This window comes from Lipophrys pholis (genome assembly GCF_963383615.2).
Source record: "Lipophrys pholis genome assembly, chromosome: 21".
In the NCBI taxonomy this organism is placed as follows: domain Eukaryota; kingdom Metazoa; phylum Chordata; class Actinopteri; order Blenniiformes; family Blenniidae; genus Lipophrys; species Lipophrys pholis.
The window spans coordinates 5975482-6001702 of NC_137649.1; the positions used below are offsets into that span (position 1 = coordinate 5975482).

Consider the following 26221-nt stretch of genomic DNA (forward strand, 5'->3'; position numbering starts at 1 on the left):
TACTGGTCTGAACCAAGTGAGATCCAACTGCTGTTTAGTGAAATGATACCTCGAAACCTAAATGTTTAAAAACAGCATTTAGAAGGAGAAAGGGAACGCCACGGAGAGTAACGCCACTGGTTGTTTCGCTGCTCTGAAGTGAGGTGGATTTACCGCCGGCAGTGATTATTATCAGAACGCTCCCCGGAGACTCGGCAGTAATTCCCGGCCTCGTCGTGGATCGTGTACACCTGATCTGACCTGCTGCCGTCGCAGGTTTAATAATTCAACCCGTCCCCCCCTCCCTCCCCCTCCCCGTGACCTCCCCTCCATCTGTGAAGATCAGGCTTGTGTAAAGTGATTACTCACTCCGGCTGACACAGTTCTCCACTAAAGCTCCCCCCCGTGACTCAACTTCCTCAACCGAGGCTCGTGAAGCCGGCGACCGGCGGGGGAGGTGTGGGTGCAAAAAGCATTGCGTCCAAGTCGACAACCCCCCCCCCCCCCCCCCCCCCCCCCCCACACACACACACACACACACTTCAGGCTGTTTATCTCCTGCAATACTTACAAATCACACTTCACTTATCCTGCGAATGCTCAACTTTTTCACTCTCACCCTGAACACACCTCACACCTGTCTCCAGGGCCGTGAGAATTTACTTTCGTTCCCCTTGTTCGGTCTGGCAGCTGAGGCATTAAAAAAAAAAAAAAAAGGTTACCCCCCCACCGCCCCTCCACATTTTCAAAATTAATATCGTTCACACCAGATTGATTTCAAAACACTTTTGACGAACACAAACCCACATAAAACCTTTTTAAGAGCTACCATGAGATAAATCTCGAGGTGGCAGTGTAACGAGAAGCATAAAGCCATGCCAGCCAATCAGATTCCTGGGAAAAAAAACAACAACGAATGGCACAGATGACTTCCTGTTTTTTTTTGCGGGGGGACTGGTAGATGTTGAGCGCCACCTAAATGTGGCGTTGAAGTACAAAACAAGTCAAATACAAGAAGGTGATGACTGGGAATCGTGTCAATCGAAGGACATATTGACAGTTTGTGGAACATAAACTGTAAACACAGGTTGCACACATACGACTCTGATGACGCTTCTGCTGCAAACGGTGGCGTTAAACTCCTGAGTTTAACTGAAAGATGGAGGCATTCCAAATCTCCAGCTGTCAGATACATTCGTTTTCTGTGGCTTGCAGCTTCGTTTACATGTAAACGAAAGACCCATATGCATTAAAATTTCCCCGCTTCCATTCGTTTTTTGTGTGACTGCCTTAGTATCAGAACACTTCAGTCAAGAAAAGAGGATGAGACAGTCAATACAGTGATAAATTCGCTTCTTACTGCTGACGAAGGGTTAAATCCTTTCTAAGCATCTGTTCCTTCTTCTTCTTTGTCAGAATCTCAATATTTACATTAATTGGAGCAACTAATATTAGTTTGTTCTTCATTTCACGAGACGCTGCCGGGGGTCCGATGATTAATGTGGAACGGGAAATGATCCCATTAATAAATAGTTCCGCCTCAGCGATGCTGAGGAAACAGACGTTAGGCAGTTACAGATAATAACCTTGTTGATGGTATATTACATTTTTAGTTCCCACAGAGACCCAAACCAACTCCTAAACCATGAACAGCCATGTAACCAGAAGAGCCTCAGCAGTGTTTGCCAAACAAAAATAAGTACATAAATAAATAAAACAGCCAAGACAGCAGGCCCGGGTCAGGCCGCCCATGCACCCAACACCCCTCCAGACCCGAAGGGGCCCCAGCATGAAGACCAGATCCCCAGTCCAGGAGGCACCAGGGGACGAATGCAGAGGAGACCGCGAGCCGCAGCCAGGAGGAGACCATAAGAGAAGGTGCAAGTCCCAGAATCCCTCACAAATCATCAAGCCAAGACCAGGCAGGACCCGGGCCCCACAGGCCAGGGCCCCAGCCAGGCCTGAAGGGAAGCCCCCCCCCCCCTCCCCCCTGAGAACCCAGGCCGCCAGAAATACCAATACCATTAACAGCAGTGGTGTCGTTGTCTGTGGAGAAGTCGTTGCACTCACATTTTACCCTCTTTCAAGCAGCCCAGAAATGCCTTCTTTTTTTTTTTTAGCAAACAGTGGCATGAAAGACAACGAACCGGATTTAGTCAAAATCTGTTCATAGTATTTGCTCATTGTCACATAATCTTGCTATAATCTATTGGTTGGCAGTATTCGACTCATCATGGCCCGCTCTTCTCTGCCTCTGATTGGCTCGTCAGCCCTGATGCTGCACCGACATTAACCAATCAAATCAGTGATTGCAGGTAGGCTAGGATAGTAGGATGGGGGGAAAAGAAATAAGCAATCTGGCTGTTAGATGCTGCTGTGTGGTGAATCATGGGGGGATTTGGAAGTGGGTGTATTTTACAATGCTGACCTAAACAATCAGTGGGTACACGCTGTATACCCCCGTATATCCTGCTCTACACCACTGCTTAAAGCCTCGCACACACAGTGCAATCTTGGATGGAAGATTCGATCGCAGGAGATTTGTTAAGGAAATCTGCGGTCGTGGCGCTGACCGGTCGTACAGTGTTGGTTCACGGACAACTGAGGCGTCGGTCGAAAGGCTATGATCCATATCAGACCGTGTTTGATATTCAGGATGATTGTAGCTGTTATTACGTCAGCTTCACTAAACAATAGAAATGCAGTATGATATGACGTAGTTATCCGCACGACACTGGAAATACACAGGCGCTCAGACCCACGCTGATCAGTGTGTTCTCAATACGATCCCGTTCCTCTTCCTCTTGTCTGGATTTGATGACTTTTTATTCGTGCGTAATCACGTGGAGCCGGCTCCGATTCAGCTCGCGTTCCCCTCATAAACTCTGCAGGCATGATTATTTACATTCGTCTGGTAAGAGTGAGAGGCTGAGACTAATAAGATTGTTCGAATCGCAATGTGTGGAAGCCTTAACTGACTTGTTTACATCCACTAATACTCCTCTCTCTTTTGCGTGACAACAGACACCAACAGAACTGTTGCTTCTTCCCCAACATTCCTCCATCCATCCATCCATCCATCCATCCATCCATCCATCCATCCATCCACCAAGGCCAGCGTTGGTTACCTGTCGCTTGGTGTGGTCGCTGATCTCTCCCGGCATGTCGTGGGCGCTCTTGATGAGCGTGCGAGCGATGTGGTAGTAATACACCGAGATGATGGCGAGCGGGATGAGGAAGTAAACCAAGAAGATCATTACAGAGTGGATCTTCGGATGCATCTGATTGGACAGCGGGTAGGGCACGCAGTTCACGAAGGTGACGTTCACGTTGTCCTTGTGACCCTGAGAAGAAACGAGAATCGGGGAAAGAAGACATTATTCCCAAAAAATAAATTTGAATAGAAAGTTGTCAGGACTGGAGTTGCTCTACAAGTTACAGCAATTAAAACTTGTAACTTGGAAAAGTACATTTTTCATTTCGTTTCTTGCTGAAAGTGTAAGTGTCAACACTGGTTGTAAGGACATCGACAAGAATAAGGATAAGGGAATAAGAAAAATTATTTGAACAGCTTTCTATTATCTTTTTATAATTTCATGACTGACAAAACAAATAACCCAAAGAAGATGACGAGATAACAAAAGACAAGATATAGAGAGGAAAAGAAAGATAATGTAAGAAGGAAAATAAGTGAAAATTTGTTATATTAGAAGTAAAAATATGAGAAACAAAACTCTACTGCAGGCAGAAATAAGCAGAGACCAGCAGAGAGTCGATGGAGGTCATAAAACGGAGCAGAGACGCATGTTGGCTGTAAATCTGACTGTAACGTAGCTAATGGGAGTCGGGGGGGGGGGGGGGGGGGGGGGGGGGGTTGGCGTGGTGGGAAAGCCCACCTGCTTAGTTGAAACTGGTCTGTCAGTGATCGGCCTGCAGCGAGTAAGTGATGGACGGTACACATTCAGCATGAATCCAGCCAAGGTCACAAACGCTCTGCTGGCGGGAACTCGGGAACACGTTGAGATACAACTCACACATCCTGCCAATGACCGGAGGAGCTGAGGTTGTCGCGCATCGGCTGAAATCTTAGCGGGGGAATGGGGGGGGGAAGGGTCTCAGGTTAAATAAAGAAGTATCCCTCCACATTTATAAAAGCGATAATCCAAACTTATAAAATTGTCACAAACAACACATGTGCTAAATATATAAAGAACATGAATCATTTTTGAGATTGTTTACTTCCCCCTCGATTTCCCTCACAATGGTTTGGTCTATTATGCTTCGTGTGTTTCGGTGGAAGTGTGTCTTAAAGGCATTCACACTAAATTACGATTTTTTTGGCATGATTATTCACATTACATTTTAAACGTGACCTCTATCAGACTGCCGTGTGAACGTGATCCAAACCAACAGGTCCGGGGCCCAGAGCGCAGAAGACGCTGTTGACAGATGTAAATATGAATGGCACGCAGGTCAGCGCCAGGGTTGCCAGATGTGACTCACTGTTTCCAGCCAAAACAATGTATAATCCAAACAGCTCAATAAAAACCAGCCCAAATCTCAGCCTGTGTAGGAATCATGTTAAAACCATAAAACTATTATTATGTGTAATGAAGAACACGCCATAAACACACAAATGCACAAAATAAACAAAGTTAAAAGGTAAGAGAGTTTGGCTGCCAAATGGGGGGACACCCGCCATATCTGGCAACGCTGGTAAGCCACTGCAGATCCATTTTCAAGTGGTTAAATACGAGCCGACAAAATCTAGACAACATGACGAGGGAAAGAAGAAGGAGAATGAGGATAAAAGAGCAAAGCTTTTAACAGCTTTTAACATTTTGGCGGAGCCGCTTCCTCCGGCGCTTATCCGTGACGTCAGTCACACGTCAATGACGAGGCAGTCGCATGCATAAAATATCTGAATTGGTACCACATATGATCGATATTGTCATATTGACGTATGCTGGATATTCTTGCTCCGGCAGCCGGGATTAAATCCCGGGTCTCTCGCGCTCAAGGTCAAAACTTATTCCACCAGATGGGTTATGTTACCTTCTCATTTCAAGCCCGGTCAAGTGAATTTGCATCATTTCTGTTTCAGAAAAGTTTTACATTTACATGATGCAGTTAGCGTGACCGACCCCTAGTTGGAGCTGTTGGTTGTTTTTGTAACGAAACCACACGCACACGGTGCAGAGAACAATATGCCGTAAACATGGACACTGGGAGAACACGGACATTCTAGTGGACAGACAACCAGGTTGGATTGTCATTACAGTGACTGTCAAAATAAAACTACCAAGTCCTGGGAGAACATGGACTGGGAGTCACGACACTCTAGAGGAAGACATCGTTGTTACTGTCCATCTACTGAGCATGTGCAAAACTGTTTACTACTACAATGGTGCACATGGGCAGTAGCAGCTTTTCAGAAAAGTTGCGCTTTTCCTCCGTCCACATGGAGACTGAGTCAGAACATTTTTATGAAGTTCCACCTTGGGAGCCGTTTTCAAAAAGTTGTGTTTTCAGTGGCTCTGGTGCTCTTTAAACATAGATCTTCAGACGCATGTGATGCCTATGGTAAAGAACAAGAAAAGAAACTACTGTTTTAATGCTTTAAGATCCCAAACAAGCTAAAATGGTTTGAAATATACTTTTTCTGAATTTAGTCCACTTTTCTCTTAACATTTTTGACATTTTACAATAAAAGGTGAGAAAATACAGTCCCCTCCATCATCTCATTTTCATCTAAATCCGCCTCACGAACGTGCCGACTTAAAATAGACTAATTGGTAGATTAATTGTTTTAATCAGAAACAGAGACATGCAGAAGCAGGATGCAGCTTTGAAAACCCTCCTCTCGTCTCCTGTATTTGTGTAATCTGAACATGGTTAGGGTTAGAGGTGGGATGTTATCTGTAAATATGTTGAAAATATCTGGTTAACAAAGTTAGAGGAGTGAACAAGCCCAAATAAGCCAACACATTTTTGAAACAAATCCAGACAACTTCAACCTGTGTCCATCAACCAGCAAAAAACAAGCTGGAATCCACTATTCATTGAGTTAGACTGATCCCCGCTATCGTCTCAGTCTTTTCTGATGTTTTTGGAGACAATAACATCAGAAAGAAGTGGCTAGAGGGCTTTGAAATGTTGCTCAACTGCATTTCAGGTTGTTGTTTTTTTCCATCCATCAGCCCAAACAATGAAATCGGATTTTGGCCTTTGTTGTCCCACCGTCCCCGCAGCATCGATCGGCCGTCTCTTTGTTTTACCTGCATGGAGACGACTTGTGAGAAAATGGCCTCAGGAACAGCCAGCAGGACGGACAGCAGCCAGATGGAAACGGCCTTCAGACACGTCCAGAAGACGGCGCTGGACGTCTGGATGTCCATCGGGTTCACGATCGCCTTGTACCTGGTGGAGGAAGAGCGAGGAGTTAATGGCCTGTCCTCAAAACAAAGACAATAAGGGTCAAGCGAAGGGGGGAGAAATTCTGTGAACCTGAATTCATTTTCAGTTTGGAACGAATGGCTCCAGCTCATTTTCCAGAGAAAACTGGAATGCAACATCATCCGCTTTTTAAAGCTTTTTACCCGTGACAAGAACTTTATTCTTTAAATGGGAACGCTTCAAATAATCACTTGGTAGAAAAAAAAAGAAAAGACGTGAAACCAGGACCTCATTTAGTGGCACAACTGAGTGAATATTATTGTCATTGTTTAATAATTAAATCATTTTTAATAAATAATTTAAAAAGTTAATAGGTCAAATGTAGTTCAGTGCACTCAGTGGGAGCAGCGATGCTGTCCTTTGGATTGAAGGATGGCTGACAGGAGTGACAGGAGAAAGTTTGGTGGTTGAGACACGAAGGACTTCACAGAGATGGCTAGCAGTCTTTCTGGTTCTCTGCTTTTGTTCTGATTTAACAAGAGAAGATGTTTGTTCCCAGATACGTCTATCTGGGAATCGTCTATCTGGGAATCGTCTAACTGGGAATCGTCTATCTGGGATTTGCTCGAATCCGGCACTTTTTACAGGCAAATTATTTCTGTGACTTTGATGAGGCACTGTATTATGAAGTCACCGTCTGAGAACGGTTTGCCGTGCTGGGCAATAAGTTTAGCGACTTCATAGCGGGCCATGGTTTGAACACCCCTGTTCTAAGTTACACAATGTTTAGAGTGAACATTCATAATTTTTGTGTTTTCGTTTCAAAAAAGTTTTGCCTTTACACAAAAACATCAGAAACACTGAAAAAACTTAGTTTAGTTTTCATGTTGGGCCACTAGTGGGTGAGTGTCAACTATAAGGGCGTGTTCACGTTCCCATTTGGTCCGGACCACAGTTCTCTTCAGGGAACAACTGACGACAACGTGCCCACGAACTCTGAACCGGAGCAAACCAGAGATCTCCGGTCCCCTTTAAAAACCTCAGCCTCGGTTCACTCACAAACGATATTTCTAGTGGGCGGGGTGAGAGGACATGACGTAGTGCGCAATGCATTCTGGGTAATAGACAAACAAAGCTAATCGCGCAAATCAGAAAAGCAGATGCAGAAAGAAGAATGTACTTGGAGTAGTGAGGAAGGCGCTCATTGATATCTGGTCAGCAAACTGAAAGCCCCTAAAACTACCAAGTCCCAGGAGATTATGGACCGGGAGTCATGACACTGTGGATGAAAACACTGTTGTTATTGTTGCGCAGAAGAACTATTCATCACTGTAATTATAATGTTATATATTGCTTTTCTTCCTGCGGTGAAAAATTACTCAATATCAAGTTTTCCAATGTCCTTGTTCCACCGTTAGCCTGTTTCTATAGGTCGCTGCAGTTATACTGCATGTTTCAAAGATAGAAATGTTAGCAGGGGGCCACAGTTCCGCATGTTTTCAGCGTCATCCTGTCTCACTTTAATGGACGTGTCATCATGAAGCTCTGCGGGACGCCTGATGTTGGACTCATAAGATACGTTGATGCAAAATCAAACTGTACTTCGACCCTTCAGTATCAGGAGTGCCTCCTTCTGATGAAATGTCAAACTGTCAAACGAAAGCCTGAGAAAGAAAATCAAGGTGTCAAGAATGACGGAGAAACCATCTCAGGCGGTGATCCAAACATGGACAGACTTTCAGTCCAGCAGCGGAGACGGGACCTCTTGAGGAGAGTCTCCTTTTGATTTCAGGCAGGACGTGGAAATAATCAGAGACTGATGTGAGGCTCCAGGGGCTCTTTAATGTTGCCAGTTGCTTGACTTTGCAGAGCTGGACAAGTAGTGACCTGAATCTTAAGCATCCTGAAATTTAAGGAGGAAGAAAGAAATCAAAAGTTGGTGCAACACCAGACCCTTTTGCAAGGATTCAAAAGCTTGAGGGCAACATTTGCATGAACTGATAAACAAAAACAATCGCCGCAGTCAAGGCGTGAATGACATTCTTCATCTCAGACTCATCAGCCTGCAGGAATATAAACGACCGTGGTCAGGAGTCATTGAGCCCGAGCCAGTCAATCCTTCTTCAGCTTCTTCTTCCGAGACTCGCTGGAAACACCACAGACTCAGATGACTCGGATGATTCATTTAATCTGGTTCGCCGACTCAAGTCTGGAGTTTCACCCAAAAACACCACAGAACCACATGATTCAGGTCACTGACGTCCCTCCTGTCATTTCTCCCTCAGCAACAAGGTAAATAATAAAAGTAGGTGGCTGATATATTCCATGCATATTGTAAAAGTTACAGCTTTTGTTTTACCTGTCGCTGGAAACTTGTATCATTAAAGGTTTGGGTTTTTTCGACATCTTTTTAAATCCTTTTATTTATGCATACATGTACACTTTTTGCATTGTTTCTGTATTTATTTAAAATTGCCTGTCTTTATTGTTATTTTGCACAATCTCACATAATCCTGCACATAAAATATAAATGCTCACAATTTTGCTTCTGTTTTGATCGTTGGTACATATTTTAATTTAAATTCAATTGATTTGCACATTTTACATATTTTTTGCTCCATTTGCTGCTTGAGTTGTACTTGTTTAAGTCCATACAACTAAATTAACATATGAATTTAATTTTGTATTTATATTTTTGGTCTTCCTTAACGTCTTACTTCTTGTTTGAGTGACATTGGGGTTGAATGAAGGGACACTGGGCGTCCTTGCACCTCTGAACGTGCCTGCGTCTATCTTAATGGGCAATACGTCCCTAAGTATGCCGATCAAATTAATTTTCCGTGGTTGACATTGCAATGGCACGGTGGTTTAGTGGTTTCCCTCCGTTGCCCTTCCTCCAGTGTGTGCCTGGATTGGTTCCAGCCTTTGCCGCCCTAACGTGGATAATGCAGGTGGAGAAGATGGACGATGGAGTCATGCTGACGTTGCACGCTCTGTGATGCGACTCTGGCGAGCTCATGCTGCAGTGTTGGTAAGTGTCGGACCACATGCAGAACGCTTGCTTGAATAAAAAACCCAACACAGCTTCAGTTTCAATAAACTGTCAGTAAATAAATGATTGTTTGAGAGGAAGGAAGATGCTCTCGCCTCTCGGTGACGACATGAAACCAGATGCTGAGATCCACGGTGCCTTCTTGACTAAAGCGGGAAACTAGAAAATCCTTTTTTTCTATTAGACTGGAGTCATTGTGATGAACAGTTACATTAAATATGTAAGTCGGCCATTTTTCATTTCTCAAACTTTATGTACAGAGTACAAAGTAAAGGGTTTGTCGAAAAATAAATCATTGTACATGTTAAACAAAGCTCTGATTGTTCCATATCTGAACTGCTGTGATGAAGTTTGTCTGTTTATGGAACGGTCTAGACAAGGAATAAAATAAACTAGTTCAAACCACTTTATTATCAAAATACAGAGAATGTAGAAATTATATTTGTGTCATGATAGATAAATTCAGATAGGAGTGAGAGTGGCTGTGCCTCTCAGACTTATAGTCTCTTGTTTGTTGTTTGTTTGTTTGTTTGTTTGTTTGTTTGTTTGTTTGTTTGTTATGAAGAGGCAGGATATATAGGATCTTTCTTCCTTCTGCTCCCTTTCATTAACAACTTTCCAAACTTGTTTTGTATTGAATTGTTTTGTTTCTTTCTTTTTGTTTGTCGATGAATGAAATAATAGTAACTAAAACTAACTACTGAGAAATGTGAACTCAAAACCCAAGTACATACAACTTCATTAGTAAATAAATACCCTTGAAGAATATTTCCTGTTTTTGAAGATTTGTTTCCCCTAAATGGCTGAACATCTGTGGCTCCTGCTGTTTTAACCCTCAGTATTTGGAAAATGATAACTATGGTGACTAATATAACATTTTAATTAAGACGAGTCAATCGTTCCAAAAACAAGAAGAAGAAAAAGGACAAAAAAAAAAACAGCTTAAAGTCGAATATTTAAAAAAAATAAATAAATAAAAGGTTGTGGCTGTGTATGACTCCACTGACTCCAGTTGACACTCACCCACTAGTGGCCCAACATGAAAACTATTTGAGCAAATCCCAGTTAGACGATTCCCAGTTAGACGATTCCCAGAAAGACGTATCTGGGAACAAACATTTTCTCTGTTAAATCAGAACAAAAGCAGAGAACCAGAACGACTGATATGCCACCTTTTTGTTTTTTTGCCAACATGCTTTCTTTCTTTTGTCCTGTAGAAGACGATTCTGCCAAAACGAGCTGATTCAGCAAGACGACATCTTCCAAATCTTCGCCGCACTTTTTTAAAAAAAACCCGTCCACGAAATCAGTACATGGATTTGCAAAAAAACTATTTCCGGTGCCGACAAGTGAGGCGGAACGTTCATTCCTATCAATCGGCGATATCACACCCATCAGCCAGAAGATTAGGACCATTGACAAGGTGTCATGAGGACGTGCGGGTGTATTTCAGGCTGAAGGTAAATATTTAGTCCAAAAGTGCAAAATATAGTGAAATTCTTCTGTTTTAGGTGTTGCGTTATGTATGTTTTTACAAACTCACCCTGACAGCATGGCTTTGAGGCGAATGCTCGTTTGATATGAAAGCTACAGCAGTGTTGTGTTGTTCCACTACTCTTAAGAATTTTCTTACAATTTGTTTGGTGGTTTGGCAGACTGGAGCCTCTTACTGGCCGGTTTTGGCCCGCGGGCCACACACACACACACACACACTATATTTGCACACACCTTCTGTCACAGTCGTGACTCAGGAGTAGGGCGAAGTAAAAACGTTGTTAATCCCTGAATCATAATGGCGTGAGGGCTCGCTGTGAGCCGGAGCTCGTTCACTGTTTTCATGTGACGCCTCGCTGCTGTTGCAGATTGTGTGTCTGGTGAGCCAAACCACGACCGAGAGAGTGCGGGCTTTGTATTTCTCATCTTTCTCCATCGAAATGCGTCACTGCTCATTCATTCATTCATTCATTCATTCATTCATTCATTCATTCATTCATTCATTCATTCAGCCTTCAGTGACCCGCCTCCCCCACTGCCTCTTCTGTTCTCCGTCGCTCTGATCAGCTCCTCCACTATTTATCCCACCTGCGTTTCTGCCTGCTGAAACTCTCCATCCTCTTTTTTTTTTTTTTTTCGATCAGCTGCCAGCATTTTCTTTTTTTTGTTGTTGTTGTTTTTACTCCCCGCCTGTTTTGTGACTTCTGCATGGCCTCTTCCCGGCACCGTTCGCGCGACTCTCTGAATCGCTGAGTTTATTCTCGCCGTCGACTTTGCCTGTTTGTTTGATGTTGGGTTTGTTTTTTTTATCTGCGGGCTTTCCGAAAAAAAATAGGGTGGACAATTTAAACTTTTAGTCCGTGAGTCATACATTTGAGTTTCACCTCTATGAAACACAAACAGGATTTTTCTTTTTCTTTTTTTTTTTTTTTACCAAATAACTCATTTAAATCACTTAAATGTAAATTCTATATGTAAAACAGTGCATTGAATTGGATATAACGAATGCAAGGTTATAGTTGAAAGCAGTCTCATCTCATGCAAACGAAACATAAAAAGTTCCGTAACAACGGAATCAAACCAGGGAACTTCTCGTTCTGTTCAGCCTGCACATGGGTAAGTTCTCGCTTTCTTCATCAGTTTTTTTGGACTGTATAATTGGGGAACATCTCCACTGCCTGTCCGTCCCACCCGCCCCCCCACCCACGTGACCTTGCGTTAGATAAAGCTGTAAAGAAGATGAATGTTGACTGCGTCATTCAACACGTTGGCAGCGGCCTCTAAAAGCCAGCTATTCATCCACTCCATCCACATCAACTCCGGCAGGCTTCCATGAAGGTTACTTGAGTATTTAATCAGTGAAACTGTAAACAATACGGAAAGGTTAATAACTCATCCCCGAGGATGAACAAATCCGACACCATTAAATCAAAATTTACTGTGCAGCAAGAAGCATCTTCTATACTGCTTTTAAGAGGACAAATATGGACAAAAGATTGACGCGTAAAAATGAGTGGAAACTTGTTTTTGTGAACAAACTTGTGTAGAATCTGATCTACTGATGGTCGAGTGCAAGACATGCGATGTAGAATTCACTACTGCAATTCACGGTATTGGCATTACGGAGCCCCTGACTGGCCACAGAGGAAAAAATAAATAAAGCGAAAAACCGCAATAATAAGTAGTTCCCTCCAGTTAATAACTGGAGGGAACAAATTAATTCCCTCCAGTTATATTATAGCGGAGCCAGTGGCTCTAATTGAACTGTTGTGCTGCAGAGCTCATGCATGTGCTGTCTCGTGGCCACAGATTAAATTATCTTGCCGCCTCGCATTATTAACTTGAGGTGACGACTTATTATCTCGTTCCCATGCGTTATTTACTTCATTTTATCGATGGCCACTCCGGGGCTCTGCATGGTATCCCCTTAACGTAAATTAAAAGGTTGCATAGAGCAGGTAGTGCAAATAAATAAATAGATAAATAATGCAACAACAGACTACAACCACATCACCGGGTTACTAAATACCAGTAATAGTAAAAATCCGATTATAAAACCATGAGTCAGATATAAATACAACAAAGAATGAAGGTCAAAGGTCATATATGTATCAGCAGGAGGCCAGGCAGGAAAATAGTTATGAAGAGTGATACGCTCATGTTTTTTTTATTTGCACTCTGGGTAAGAGTAAGTATACTTTTTGAGTTTGATGTTATCGTTTCTGAGGTTATAAACTAAAATGTGGCTCAGTTGATTTACTGAATGACAATATATTAATACAGTGAATCCAGGATTATCATTTTCGAAGAAGCGGCAGATGTGTGTATCTTGGTTTTATTTTTGATATTAAGACTTACTGTTCTGTTAAAATGACATGTGAATGTGAAAACACATAATACAGGAAAAGCGATGTTTTGAAAATTTCTAAAGAAATTTCGGCTGAGAGAAGTTAAACGTCACAGAAGCAGCGGTCGCCCGCCTCATCATCTCTCCTGTTTCACACCAAACCTCATCATGTCCACAGGTACTCAGTCTGAGACCTGTTCCATTTTCAAAAAGTTGCGTTTTTCAGTCACTTTGAGCGCCGTGGTCATGTAAACATCTCATCACCGCACACCCTACACACCTTTTATTATTCTACACAAATGTTTCAGGTTCATGAAACTCAACTTCAATCAGACATCACAAGCCTGCCGCTGTGCGCTGCTATGTTAATGAAGGGGTGAGAGGCATTATGAAACGTAAATCATCTAAATAATTATATCATTTTTCTTTCGACAGCATGAGCAGCTCTGGGCTCTTTATTTTGGCTAATGAAAAACCCCGGCAGCCCTCTAACGCTTTGTCACCGTAGTCCTAATTATTCTTTGCGGATAATCCTCGAGTCGCATTTTGAAACCTTCATTAGACGGAGCAGATCGATGATTCAGCTGCAAGGGAACACGACTCATTTACACCGGCGACTAAGTGCCATCTGTTCATTCAGAATAGATTTACAAGGAGTCTGAAGGGAGGAGGCCCACAGGTTTGATGATCGCTTGATGATGGACGACGGAAATGAGGGCGAGGGAAACTTTTCAAAAAGACGGCGAAAGTCCTTACGCGATCGTGTCCTCGTGAAACCACACACACACACACGCAGAGAACAATTTCTATGAATTTAAACGATGGCGAATTCACAGGCATTCTAGTGGACAGACGACCAAGTTGGATTGTTATTACAGTGACTTTCAAAATAAAACTACCAAGTTCCAGGAGAATCTGGACGGGGAGTCATGACACTCTGGAGGAAACATTATTGTTATTGTCCTTCTACTGAGCATGTGCAGAAGAATTGTATTCTCTGTCCGTGGTTTCAGAAAAGTTTAATTTACCTTTGTTCACACAGTCTGAACTTTTTCAAAAAGTTGTCTTTTCAGTGGCTCGCGACGCAAGTTTTTAAAAGCGTTGTTCAGAGCCACGGAAAATGCAACTTTTCAAAAATGCTCTGTCTCTATGGAAACGGGGGGAAATTTCACTTTTTTGAAACGGCCACACCGTAGTAAATGATTCTTCAGCCGATGCAAGAGGCGACTTCTGTACTCGCCATTGTTTTAGTTCATCACGTTTTGTTCTCTGCTTGTGTGTATGTAGTTTAAGAGCACTTTCAATAAGTTCCACTTTGGGGAGAGGTTTTCCAAAAGTTGCGTTTTCAGTGACTCTAAACACCAACGTGTAAACAGACATGCAAAACGTACAAAGGTTTTACATTTTAACACTGTTGTGTAAAAGGGGTCTGAATCAGATTTTCTTTTTTTTAAGTGTAGATCACAGAATCTTCAAAATTCAACAGTTTTACAGTAAAAAAGAAAGATATATATATATATATATATATATATATATATATATATATATATATATATATAAAAATTTTGGGGGACATTGTTCAACACTTTCTCTGGGTTTTCCAGTTCTAGATCTGCTCCAGCTGCCTGTGACTCTAATTCAAATTAAGCAGAAGATGGATGGATGTTCCCTGTCCAGACTCTTGTCGAATGATAATGACAGTCTCCACTGGCCTCTATCATCCGTGTGTCACTTTTAAATGAAGTCTCGTTTTAAGAAAACACACATACTGATGGGATTACATCACTCACAGTTCAACAAATCATGTCAACGGGACTGAATTACGTGAAGGGAACCGGCTGAACTGATGGAGCCACTCAGGTAATGGACGCAATGTTTTAAAGAGACGCATGACCGAGTCCAGTTGACCCGGTTCCATTGCTTTGAGATGAATCTTACCTGGATGAATGAGGAAAAGAGTTTGTAAGTCTGTGGAGCAGACTTTCTTTTTATATCCGCCCCTGCAGATGTCACCTGGACACATTTTCAGCCACGTTGTCTCTCTTTGTGGTGAGTGGTCACACTGTCTGGTCTGCGCTGTAGGACCATGAGCCGCCATGAAGAACAGCACGATGCAGCCAACCGTTTCTTCAGCGACCCTGCGGTTCTCTAAGAGGACAACTTATTTCGTACGTAACTGCCTTGGGACGAAGCCTTCTTCTGTTGTTCGGAGTGCTTGAACTTGTCTCACCACCAATTAGCTACTTTCACTTAAAAATCTGGAGATGTTTCTGGAGATCTTTTTCAGATGTCCGATCTTATGAACGCAGCAGATTTTTGGGGAAATTGAGAAGCTCGATTTCGCTGTCTGTGAAAATATGACCCCAAAAAAACTGTGTATAAGTTGTTGCAAAGATACAATATCTTTGCAAAATCTGTGCACGAGAAACACACCCTTACTTTTCTGCAAAGACAACAACCATGTTGGGTGCATACATGGGCTCTTTAAATTTTAATGTGGCTCAGCATAATAATAATGTTGACCATGTTGTAGCTCTGGGCAGCGGAGCTCCCTCAGCTGAGGACTTGAACAATGCAGAGGAAAATAGGATTCATGGCCAGTTTTTATGCTAAGAGTGAAGCCTATTTGTTGTGGTGTTGTTACGTATAATTTAAAAAGGATTGTAAACACCAAAAGTATGACAGAGTCCTTTTGCGACTACAACGATCAATTCCACCAATGATAATAATAATACTTGTACTTATTGAGGGGAAAAATAAGACGTGAGCGATGCAGCTTACTGAGTCAGTTGACATGATGATGTATTGAGGAGGAGGACGAGGCGGATGGACGGATCATGAACACAATTCCAATCCGAGAGAGTGGAGTTAATGCCCACTGCACACTGAGCACTCTCTCCACACACTTCCCCCCCCCCAAAAAATATGCCATGAGGGCGAGGACTCCGTTCATCACTGGTTTCTTTGTCATGAATGGATGGTGTTTCATTATTACGCACAGCGCAGCGTTCGTGGGGGACTTGGGGCGATGACTCAAAACGCAGTCATTATACATTATTATATTATAATTATTATATATTGTGTCCGGTTGTGGCTTCAGGGCCACAATTGGACACAAAAAGACACAATTAAAGTTTTCTGTATGAATTTCCAGGATATTGCATGGATGACTTGTCTCGGAGTCATATGAACGTCAATGAATAAAAGTATAAAGTGCAACTACACTGGGAATCAAATCCACATTAACGTGCACAAAATAGCCTCTTAAATACTTTAACACTTATCAACAAACCAATAATTGACACCAAACACGCATGACCATCAGAATTACCAGAGATCCAGTCTTCATCATCATCATCGTATACAACACAGTGCTGGATGTTAATAATACAGTTTACCTTCAGACAGAAGCCTCCACAGACCTGGATCAGCTTCTGTTGCTGCTCCTCAGAGTTCCCCCAGATTATTTTTATGAGGGAATCCGAACTTTACAAGGTTCCCCTGATTAAAATTGAGCGGCTGTCGGATTTAACGTGACGTTTAATACGAGCGTCCCCAGAACAAATTATGCTCCCGTTTTCTGGCTTCCTGTTGTTGGATTCAGCCGCACGCTGAAGGTCATGGAGAGTTTGATTCCGTCCAGTGTTTCACTCTCAGTCTGCGCGATGATTCATTCATGGAGCTGACACTCATACATACTGTATGTCTTACGTAACTCTGCAGTATATTTCTATGTTTTTATAAGTGTGATAACTTATTATTTATATCAAGTTGGAGTTGTATATTTTACATCATGTTTTTTTTTTTTTTTTAAAGGCTGACACAGTGAGGATGATGAGGATGGAGCTGGTTTTGTGTATGTTGGATTTGTTAATTGGAAAAATTCATACAGATAGTTTAAAAGAGTATAAACTTTGCTCAGTATTTTGAATTCCTAGCAGACCATAGCTGACCAAGAGATTGCAGACAGGTAGCGCATCGTTCGCGAACATGATTGTGCTACTAACCAACCCAAACCAGCACTAATAAGCTGTTCCTTTGCTTGTGAATTGGGCTGAATGCTTTCATAGACTCACCGTCGTGACACGCTTACTGAGAAGTGACGAAGAGCGTATAAAATGGATGCACTGTTTCTACTGGTAAGACTGTTAAAAAAACATTTCATATCTTGTGCATCTGTTTACTGCTTCACTTCAAACTGTGCTGATCTAGTTTGATATAAAACTAGTTGGCAACAAAGGCCGTGTCGCTACAGACACATGAACAAGATTCTACATCAATGGATCCTTTAATCCTCGTTACTGTAAACCACCCAGTTCTAATTCAAGAAAGACTGTCGTTCCCCGTCCCTGATCACTGATTGATGGACACTGAGGACGCCCCGATACCACTTTCTTAAAGGACGAGTACAAGTACTAGTCTTTCGGTACTTGCTGATACCAAGTACCGACACCAGTACTTATTAAATACCATAAGGCCTCATATATACACACTGTCCAATGTGTACTTTAGCCCGAGGGACCGAGCCTGTTGTTAATGAGTTATACTTTAATCATGTGGAGCATGCAGCATCAAAACTCTTTAGCATGTAGCATGTAGCATGGAGTAAAATCCACCTGGATCCACAGAGCAGTTAAAACTACTGAGCAACATCGGGCTAAATCCTCTGGTCTAAATGTGATTTAGTTGCTGGTGTTGCACAAACTGTCTTTCACCTCCTCTTGGTATTTTGTCTTACTTTTATCGTTCTCATTAATATTAAAGAATCTCCAAACTGCAGACATCGCTTGTCCTCTCTTGTCTAACTGATTTTGTGAACGAATGACATCAAGTAGTACTCGCCGGGTTGTATCAGGGAGCTTTATGAGTACAACGTGCAGTATCAGACCAAGACCAAAATCTGACACCAGTGTTGGACTGATACCCGATACCGGGCCAAATACCTGATACCGGTATCGGGGCACGCCGAGTGAAAACATAACAGTGAAGCCAAACACAGCAGGTCCACCGTCTCTTACAAACATACAAAAACAAGAGCTCTAGATCCTAGAAAATATCTTATAATACTTTTCTTCCTTATGTGTGAAAATGTTATTCTAATAGCTTAAGAGAAGGCAAAAACCCCAAATCCAAAACGATCCCCCCCACCTCAGACTGGAAACCACTGATCTACAGGGTCCCAATTCACTGCTCGGTGATCGTTTGGAAAAGTTTGGTTGATGCAACAAGCTTCCTTTCAGGGATTGGACTGAATTGATGGATTGTTAAATAGCAAATCCAATATGACACAAAAACATTCCTCAGCTTTTAGAACTGCATATACAGGTACCGCTCAAAAGATTTGAATATCATGAAAATGTTCGATATTTTTTTGTCACTCATTTCAGAAAGTCAAACTCATATATGATATAGGCTCATGACACATAGAGTGAAATATTTCAAGCCTTTATTTCTTGAAATGTTGATGATTATTGCTTACAGATGGTGAAAACCCCAAATTCAGTGTCTCAGAAAATTTGAATATTGTGGAAAAGTTTAGTTTTGGAAAGTCATGGTGTCACATCCTAATCAGCTAATTAAATCAAAACACCTGCAAAGGTTTCCTGAGCCTTTAAATAATCTCAGTCTGGGTCAGTAGGCTACACAATCATGGGGAAGACTGCTGACTTGGCAGATGTCCAGAAGACAGTCATTGACACCCTCCACAAGGCGGCTCAGCCACTAAAGGTCCTTGCTAAAGAAGCTGGTTGTTCACAGAGTGCTGGATCCAAGCACATTCATAGAAAGCTGAGGGGAAGGAAAAGGTGCATTAGCATAAAGGATGAGCGCCGCCTGGAGAGGATTGTCAAGCAAAATGCATTCAAGAATTTGGGGGGAATTCACAAGGATGGACTGAGGCTGGAGTCAGCGCATCAAGAGCCACTAGGCACTGACCAGTCCTAGACATTAGATCCTAATGTGGCTTCCGGGGTCAAGACGCTCCTGAACAAGAGACAACGTCAGAAGCGTCTTATCTGGGCTAGAAAAAGAACTGGACTGTTGCTCAGTGGTCCAAAGTCCTTTTTTCACATGAAAGTAAATTTTGCATCTCATTTGGAAATCAAGGTTCCAGAGTCTGGAGGAAGAGTGGAGAGGCTCAGAATCCACCTTGCTTGAATTCCAGTGTGAAGTTTCCTCAGCCTGTGATGATTTGTGCTGCCATGTCCTCTGCTGCTGTCCCTCCACTGTTTTCTGAAGTTCACAGTCAACGCAGCATCCAGCAGGAAACTTCAGAGCAATTCATGCTTCCTTCTGCTGACAAATATATGGAGATGCTGATTTCATTTTTCAGCAGGACTCGGCACCTGCCCACACTGTCAAAGGTACCAAAAGCTGCTTCAATGACCGTGGTGTTGCTGAGCTGGATTGGGAGGCAGACTGGGCTGACCTGAACCCCAGAGAGAATCTTTGGGCTGTTGTCAAGAGGAAGGTGGGAGACCCCAGACCCTGTGGAGCAGTGGTTTGCCTCACAGTGATAAAGCACGGTGGGCGGCAGGCCTGGCCTTTTGGAGGACCAGAAAACTTGCTAGGACTAGGCATTGCTCCTGTTGCTCGACCCAACTTTCATTTATCCAGGAGGAAGCTTCATGACAAATTAGGTGAACGCAGCAACAATATTGTTTCAATGCACACAACAGAAGGATTAAAAAAATATATTAAATAAGAATTGCATGTGATTCCATTGAATCTAATTGTTGCTAAAAGGTACAGGATTGTTCCATGTTTGACCTACTGTGTTGAAGTTTGGATAAATGCCTGCAAAACAAACATCGTTTTCATTTTACAGATAAGAGCCATAAGAATTGTTATTCAATCAAATAAAATGGTTAAAATTTCATGACATAGTCATTTATAGTATTCTGCAAATTATGTATAAAGCTCATAAAGTTTACTAGTCAATGTCCAGAACAGATTTGCACAATGAGAAAGTAACTATGATATAAAAATCTAGTCATTCTGTTTGTTGTTTTTATTCTTACCATAAATTGATTGTTACAAAGGACCAGACCAGTTCATTCTTGCTGCTGCTCCCTAACCTTTTAAACTTTTGTTTTGTATAGAATTGTTGTTTGTTTTTTATGCTTGTTTGTTTTTGCTGAAATATGAAATTAAAAAAAAAATGTAATTAAACACATAAAATCTGCAGTGATTTGTACCCAGCCTGGAATTTGAAAATGTCTAAATAAATCTAAATAATTCTTTTTTAATGTATTTTTATGTTTACTATAAACAGCTTATCAAACGAGAGAACCAAAGGAGAATATTGCAAGCTGAGTGCTACACTAAAATAAAAAGAGCTTAGAAGAAAGGTCCAGCTGGTGAGAAATATGGTCGGTGTTGCTTTCTGAGCGTTATGCAAAGCTCCACTACTTCCTGAACTCAATACGGCTCCTTTATTTCCCGTCTTACGTTAACGGACAAACTGATAACCCAAGTGTGTCTGATCTCGCCTCTGACAACAATAGTCAGACAAAAGAGGCCCAAGGATGGAGCCTTGAGGAACGCCAAGGGTGAGTTTCATTCGTTCAGATTCATAAATACTTATCGACACAGAATCATCACGATCATACAAGTTGGATTCAAACCGACTTAATGAAGTGTCAGAAATTCTAAACCATTTTTAAAGTCTGTCTGGGAGAATGAAAGCAGCATTGAGAGCCAGTAACACCAAAACTGAGACTGTCGGTGTGTCACGGCTCACGTAGATTTCATTCAGGACTTTAATAACTTCATTGTTTCTGTGACGGGGAAAACATTGTAGTAATTGCTTTATGCCATAAAACGTTGTATGAAAACTGCTTTTTCTATAATCTTACCAAGGAAAGGCATCAATACATTTTTTGTGCTTGTTGTTGCCTGAAATCCCTGATTTCACAGGAGCTTTTTCAGAAAATTTGCAATTAAAGTTGCAGTGTTTTCTTGGGGTTTGTTGCCGCCACCAGTCTCTACTGATGTCAAGGCACCCGTCTCCTGCTGAACACCGGAACCAACGAACCAACGAACCAACGAACCAACGAACCAACGAACCAACGAACCAACGAACCAACCCCCTTGTTTAGTACTGTCATAGACGTGTGTTTGTGATACACTGCCCCCTGCAGTTTGGGAGCAGCTGCATCAACCCACACATGTTCTCTCGTGCAGATTCCACGTGTCGCATTTGCACAGAAAACACAATCCAGCCATAAAAAGTGCATAAAACACTTTCCCACCCCTGGGAAAGATATTTAGAAACCAGTTTTTCTCCGTCTTTAGCAGTATTCTTGGTTGGTAAAATGCGACATGACAATGTAAATACAGAAAATAGAAAAACCTTTTAGAAGTCATGGTCACAGTCTCGTGACGATCGGACAAAATTGCAGGGATTCGTTAAAGTTGCAGACCACGTTGGAATCACTGGATTTTGTTGAATTTGCGTTATTAGCTGCGATCGCATTACAAAATCCTGGAGGGTCTGATTAACTACTCATGCATCCAGATTACTCTTTTTTAAAAGAGTCTTGATTACTGCTTCTGGAAGAACGCCTGTGTGTTGACTACCTGCAGCACATCTGGAGCTAAACACTTAAAAATATATTTAAAAAAAAGTTTGTGGCAGAGTGTCAAGGCGAGTGCTTCACAGTCTACAGGGTTAAAATGTGTCGGATTAGACTTTTTTCATATCGGACTATTAGATTTGTTTGTGGAGCCACAGTGTTACAGTCATAATGCCTGAGGTAGACTGGCTGACTCTGTCTGTATAACGTTTTAGATAAAAGGAGATGAAAATCACTGCATGCTGCATCAGATAACAGCTAAAAAAAAGCACTTAATACAAAGTAAGAAGACATTCAAACACACAAATCAACTGTCTGGTTCTCCCATGAGGTTTTCTCTTCAACCACAGACATTTGGGTACGTCCAGGGCAGCCTGTCAAATATTTTCTACAACAGCTGGCAGCAGTCAAACAAAAGGGGAGTCAAGCCTGCTGAACAGAACAATGTTCCAAATCCATAAATGAGTTCAAATATGACTGTCAGAAACAAAATTAAAAACACCAAACTTTACATTTAAATCCATTTACACTCACACACACTGAAAGCCCCACTGGTTGTCATACACAGCAGGATGAATGCTGCCTATAAACACACACACACACGCACACACACACGCACACGCACTACACGCACTACACGAAATAAAAGCCTGAAGAGTGTCACACTCTGCACGAGTCGCCTTTCGCTCCCCAAAACCCTTCATTTATCACCTCGGCAGGATTCATACCCATGATGACATTTTCCAAAACCTTCGCCTCCGCTTCCCATTCATTCATATTCAGAGGCAGATGAGCAGCAGCTGGAAATGTTGAGATTAAAAAGTCATTCAGACAAGCTCCAATTAAAAAAAAAGGTAAATACCAGATTGTTGCATTTGCTCAAAAAAACTTCATCAAAACCAGATGAACTTATGCGAATGAATAATAATGAACTTAATTGAGATCATGGTAACATACTTAAATATATTTAGTCCTTGCTCTGGGAAAAAATTTTAACCATTGAAAGCAGTAAAGGAGTCTTGTTTTACAGAAGTGACCCAAAATACACAAAGAGAAGAAGGTTTCAAATAATTATCCTTTATCAATAAGTACTAGAAATCTTTTTACACTGAGGTTGTTCTGGGTCAAAAGGACACAATGAATCTTGAAGTTTGAGTTTTAGATCCATTGTCCATCAGTCAGGTTCAAAACAAAGAAAAACTGTTGACAATCAGCGTTTTGTCTTTTATATCTTTTCTGATATTTATATCAGAAGTACAGATGCTTTTCACCAACAATCGCCGGTGTTAAACATAATCTGGCCAAACCTCCAAGAAAATTGTAAAAAAAATTCAAAGAAAACATTGATTTAAAAAAAAAAAAAATTATAATTTCTTAAGAGTAGCGTATTTTGCACCAGAACGTTTTTTTTCTTTCTCCCTCTTGGCCTTGATTCTTTGTCTAACAAACCCTTCGGTGCTGAAGGTTTATTTTCCCCTTTGATTCTTGATTTCTCAACATAATGCGATCTGAAGAGTGAGCCTCTCAAGTAGATATCTGCCCTAAAACGGATCTGACTCTCAAATCATAGACGGTCCCTTGTTGAGGGGGCACAACATACATGACAACGTTTCAAGTGAAAAGGCATCACTTTTACATTTCTGAAAAAGGTTTTGAAACCGTTGCTGAATGTAGAGACGGAACCGAAGCGTTTTCAAAAATGGTGACACGAGTCATCCAGCTTGAGCTGGATGGGTTTCCTCTGTAAAGGTCTGATGCGGTTTACGAATTACGTATTTTTCCTGCAATGACATCGTCCCGGGGAAGGCATTGGCGATGATCAATGACACTATAGAACCTGTGTGGTCAGATGCGTCCCTGACCACCTCGGGAAGTGGGTTGAGTAAAGACTGCCTGTCTTTAGGGCTCGCCACTTGTGATCTGATCGCCCGAAAACGCATGTCAATGCCAGGTGTAAACGTGCCCATGAGGAGAGAGCAGATCAGCATCGCCACCGCAGACCCACATTGGACGACTGAAGGGAAACGCAAGCGAGGAAGGAGCCAAGGAGACCTGGCGTCCAAGAAGTGCAGGCAAGAGTGGCGGTCCTGATGGCATTCGTGGGCATGAGTGACTGAAGGCTTGTTGATTTAAATGGCTCTGAAAAAGGAGCAGAAATCTGCCTCTGTACAGAAGACGGGAGGGAAATGGACTCGCAGGATTGAAAGAAAGTGACTCCAAAGTTCTCCCAACGTTTGCAGCATCCAAAAGTCTTCTTTCTTTTTTTTTTTTTTTTATACCTCTTTCCACTTTACTAAACAGCTCTGCAATTTTTTTTCAGAATATCCTGACGGCAATTGCCTCCAGACTCCGAGGACTTCCACACCTGAACCGATAATGTTGGTGGATCATCTTAATTGGAGGCAATGGAGAACGCTCCGGCAGCCACTCCAATCACAATGCTAATCGGGCATTAGGTGACCCACTCTCTCCAACGACCTTCAGGCAAGTCGGTGGCCGTTACGGGCTCGATCACTGGACTTTCTCGTTAGGGACTCATTAGGGCGGTCAGGGTCAGACACATTCATGAGTTTCCCCGTAACAAGATGATGGGATGGCATTCCAGATGGCCGGGGTTGGTAAACAGCCAGAGAGGACAGGCGGATGGGTTTGACTGAAAGCAAACTGTGCTTTCAATCTCACCATTTTGTCTCACGATATCCGTCTTTGAGCAGCTTACCCAACTGTTAACGTTGGAATTTCAAACCAACTTGCTTCATTGAGGCAAAGATGCTGTGGCTCCAGTATAGTACTGATGACAAACATCTTTAACTGCAAGATGGAGTCAAATCTTGATAATATTTTGGGGTTTGCTCATCTTCTGTGACCAAGAAGCTCATCGGCTCGTTTATCTCTGCAAATCATGCACCGTTTGTCAGAAGAAGTCCATAAAAAAAAAACAAAAAAAAACATATTTGAACAAATGTTCATCGGCTTTCTTCTCATTCCATACGTCACAGGTTAAGGTTTAGGTTTACAGATACTCCACGGGAATACTAAAAATTGTTCGTTCTCTCAGGGCTGCGAAATGTCACAATCTCAGTGGGTCTTTTATCTCGAGCGATTTCCGACCGCCGTTGTGTGATCGGCCAAAGGTTTGGAGGGATTGTAATTAATGTGACAAAGCTTCTCCACTAATGGGAAAAGGTGTTCATGAGCAGCGGGTCGCGGCCGGGAGGCAGTAAGAACACCGACATAACACATCCTGTGCGAGATATCAAGACACTAAGTGAACTTCTGTGCTTGAGTTTCGAGTGAAATATGAGATATTGGGAGCAGACAGAACTTTGTTCTGGTTCTTGGAGACCATCAATCCACCCTTACCTTTTTTTCTGTTGCAGCAGCCCCATTGAAATTCTTCTACGTTCTAGGTGAAGTGACGCCGCACACTTTGAAACCAACCGCATCAACAATCCTCTTTATCACTTCAACTAACTGAACTGTTGGATCCGATAATGACTAAGGCCCCATATACATCATGTTTTACGTGACAATACATCATTTTGTTTCAGAAAGTGTGCACGTACTGGAGTTTCATTCGACATAAATTTCAATCACACTCAATTATCCAGATCATTTTATATCTTTGATGTTTCGATCACATTCTGTTTTAGTTTCAGCTCCTTAATTTATATGTAAAGCTGAATAATAATTTTTTTTGTGTTTGTATATACGAGTGTCTAAATATGTCAGAACACGGTTTCATGAAAGAAGGAAAAAAAAAAGGAATGTCTAGTAATCGTTTAATTGAGAACTGCGTTTTTAGTAGTGGTTTTTAAACAAGCCGCTGACTGTAATCTGGATGGCATTCATTATATAACATGCCCACTGAGCCCTCCCTCGCTCCAAAAATAAATCTAACTTTAACTGAAGTCAAAAGTTTTCCCTTCGTCTATAAGTCTGTGTGCAACAGCCAGCAGTCACTTTGAATATGGCTGATTTCTCTCCTCCGCAGTATCATTTCCAGCCAAATTACCTCCTGCTCTCTACTAAACCCTCTGCTGAGGAGAGACCGAAGCTGCAGTATCTCCAGTCACTTGGAAAAACAACAGCCACATATTTCACGGGCCAATTTGAGAACCAGTATGACAATGGAAGGACATTAAAACCACCGCGGGAGCTCATTAATGTGCTGTTGTCGTGTTGCCCTCGGGTCACAGCCGCTGTTCTTTGCAGTGTTTTGAATTTTTCAGACTACCTTTTGTTTATATTTTGTCAAATCGGTGCACTTGAATAATTAATTAGCATCATCTTTGCTAAGACACTCAAGAAAAAGTTTTTCTTCAGTGAAATTCTCTCAATTTCCGATCACATTTATGAGCGTTAGTTCGCTTTCTC

At 42.0% G+C, this 26221-nt stretch overlaps 1 protein-coding gene across 1 annotated transcript in view; it reads right to left on the minus strand.

Moving 5' to 3' along the window:
- nmbr (neuromedin B receptor) overlaps nucleotides 1-26221 on the minus strand; it is a gene marked incomplete at both ends in the record, with an annotated part of 65268 nt that overhangs the window by 25677 nt on the left and 13370 nt on the right. Inside the window, 2 exons of the mRNA XM_080491297.1 lie at nucleotides 3108-3323; nucleotides 6258-6399. Of these exons, the coding sequence (XP_080347423.1) occupies nucleotides 3108-3323; nucleotides 6258-6399 (358 nt within the window). The remainder of the gene's footprint in view (nucleotides 1-3107; nucleotides 3324-6257; nucleotides 6400-26221) is intronic.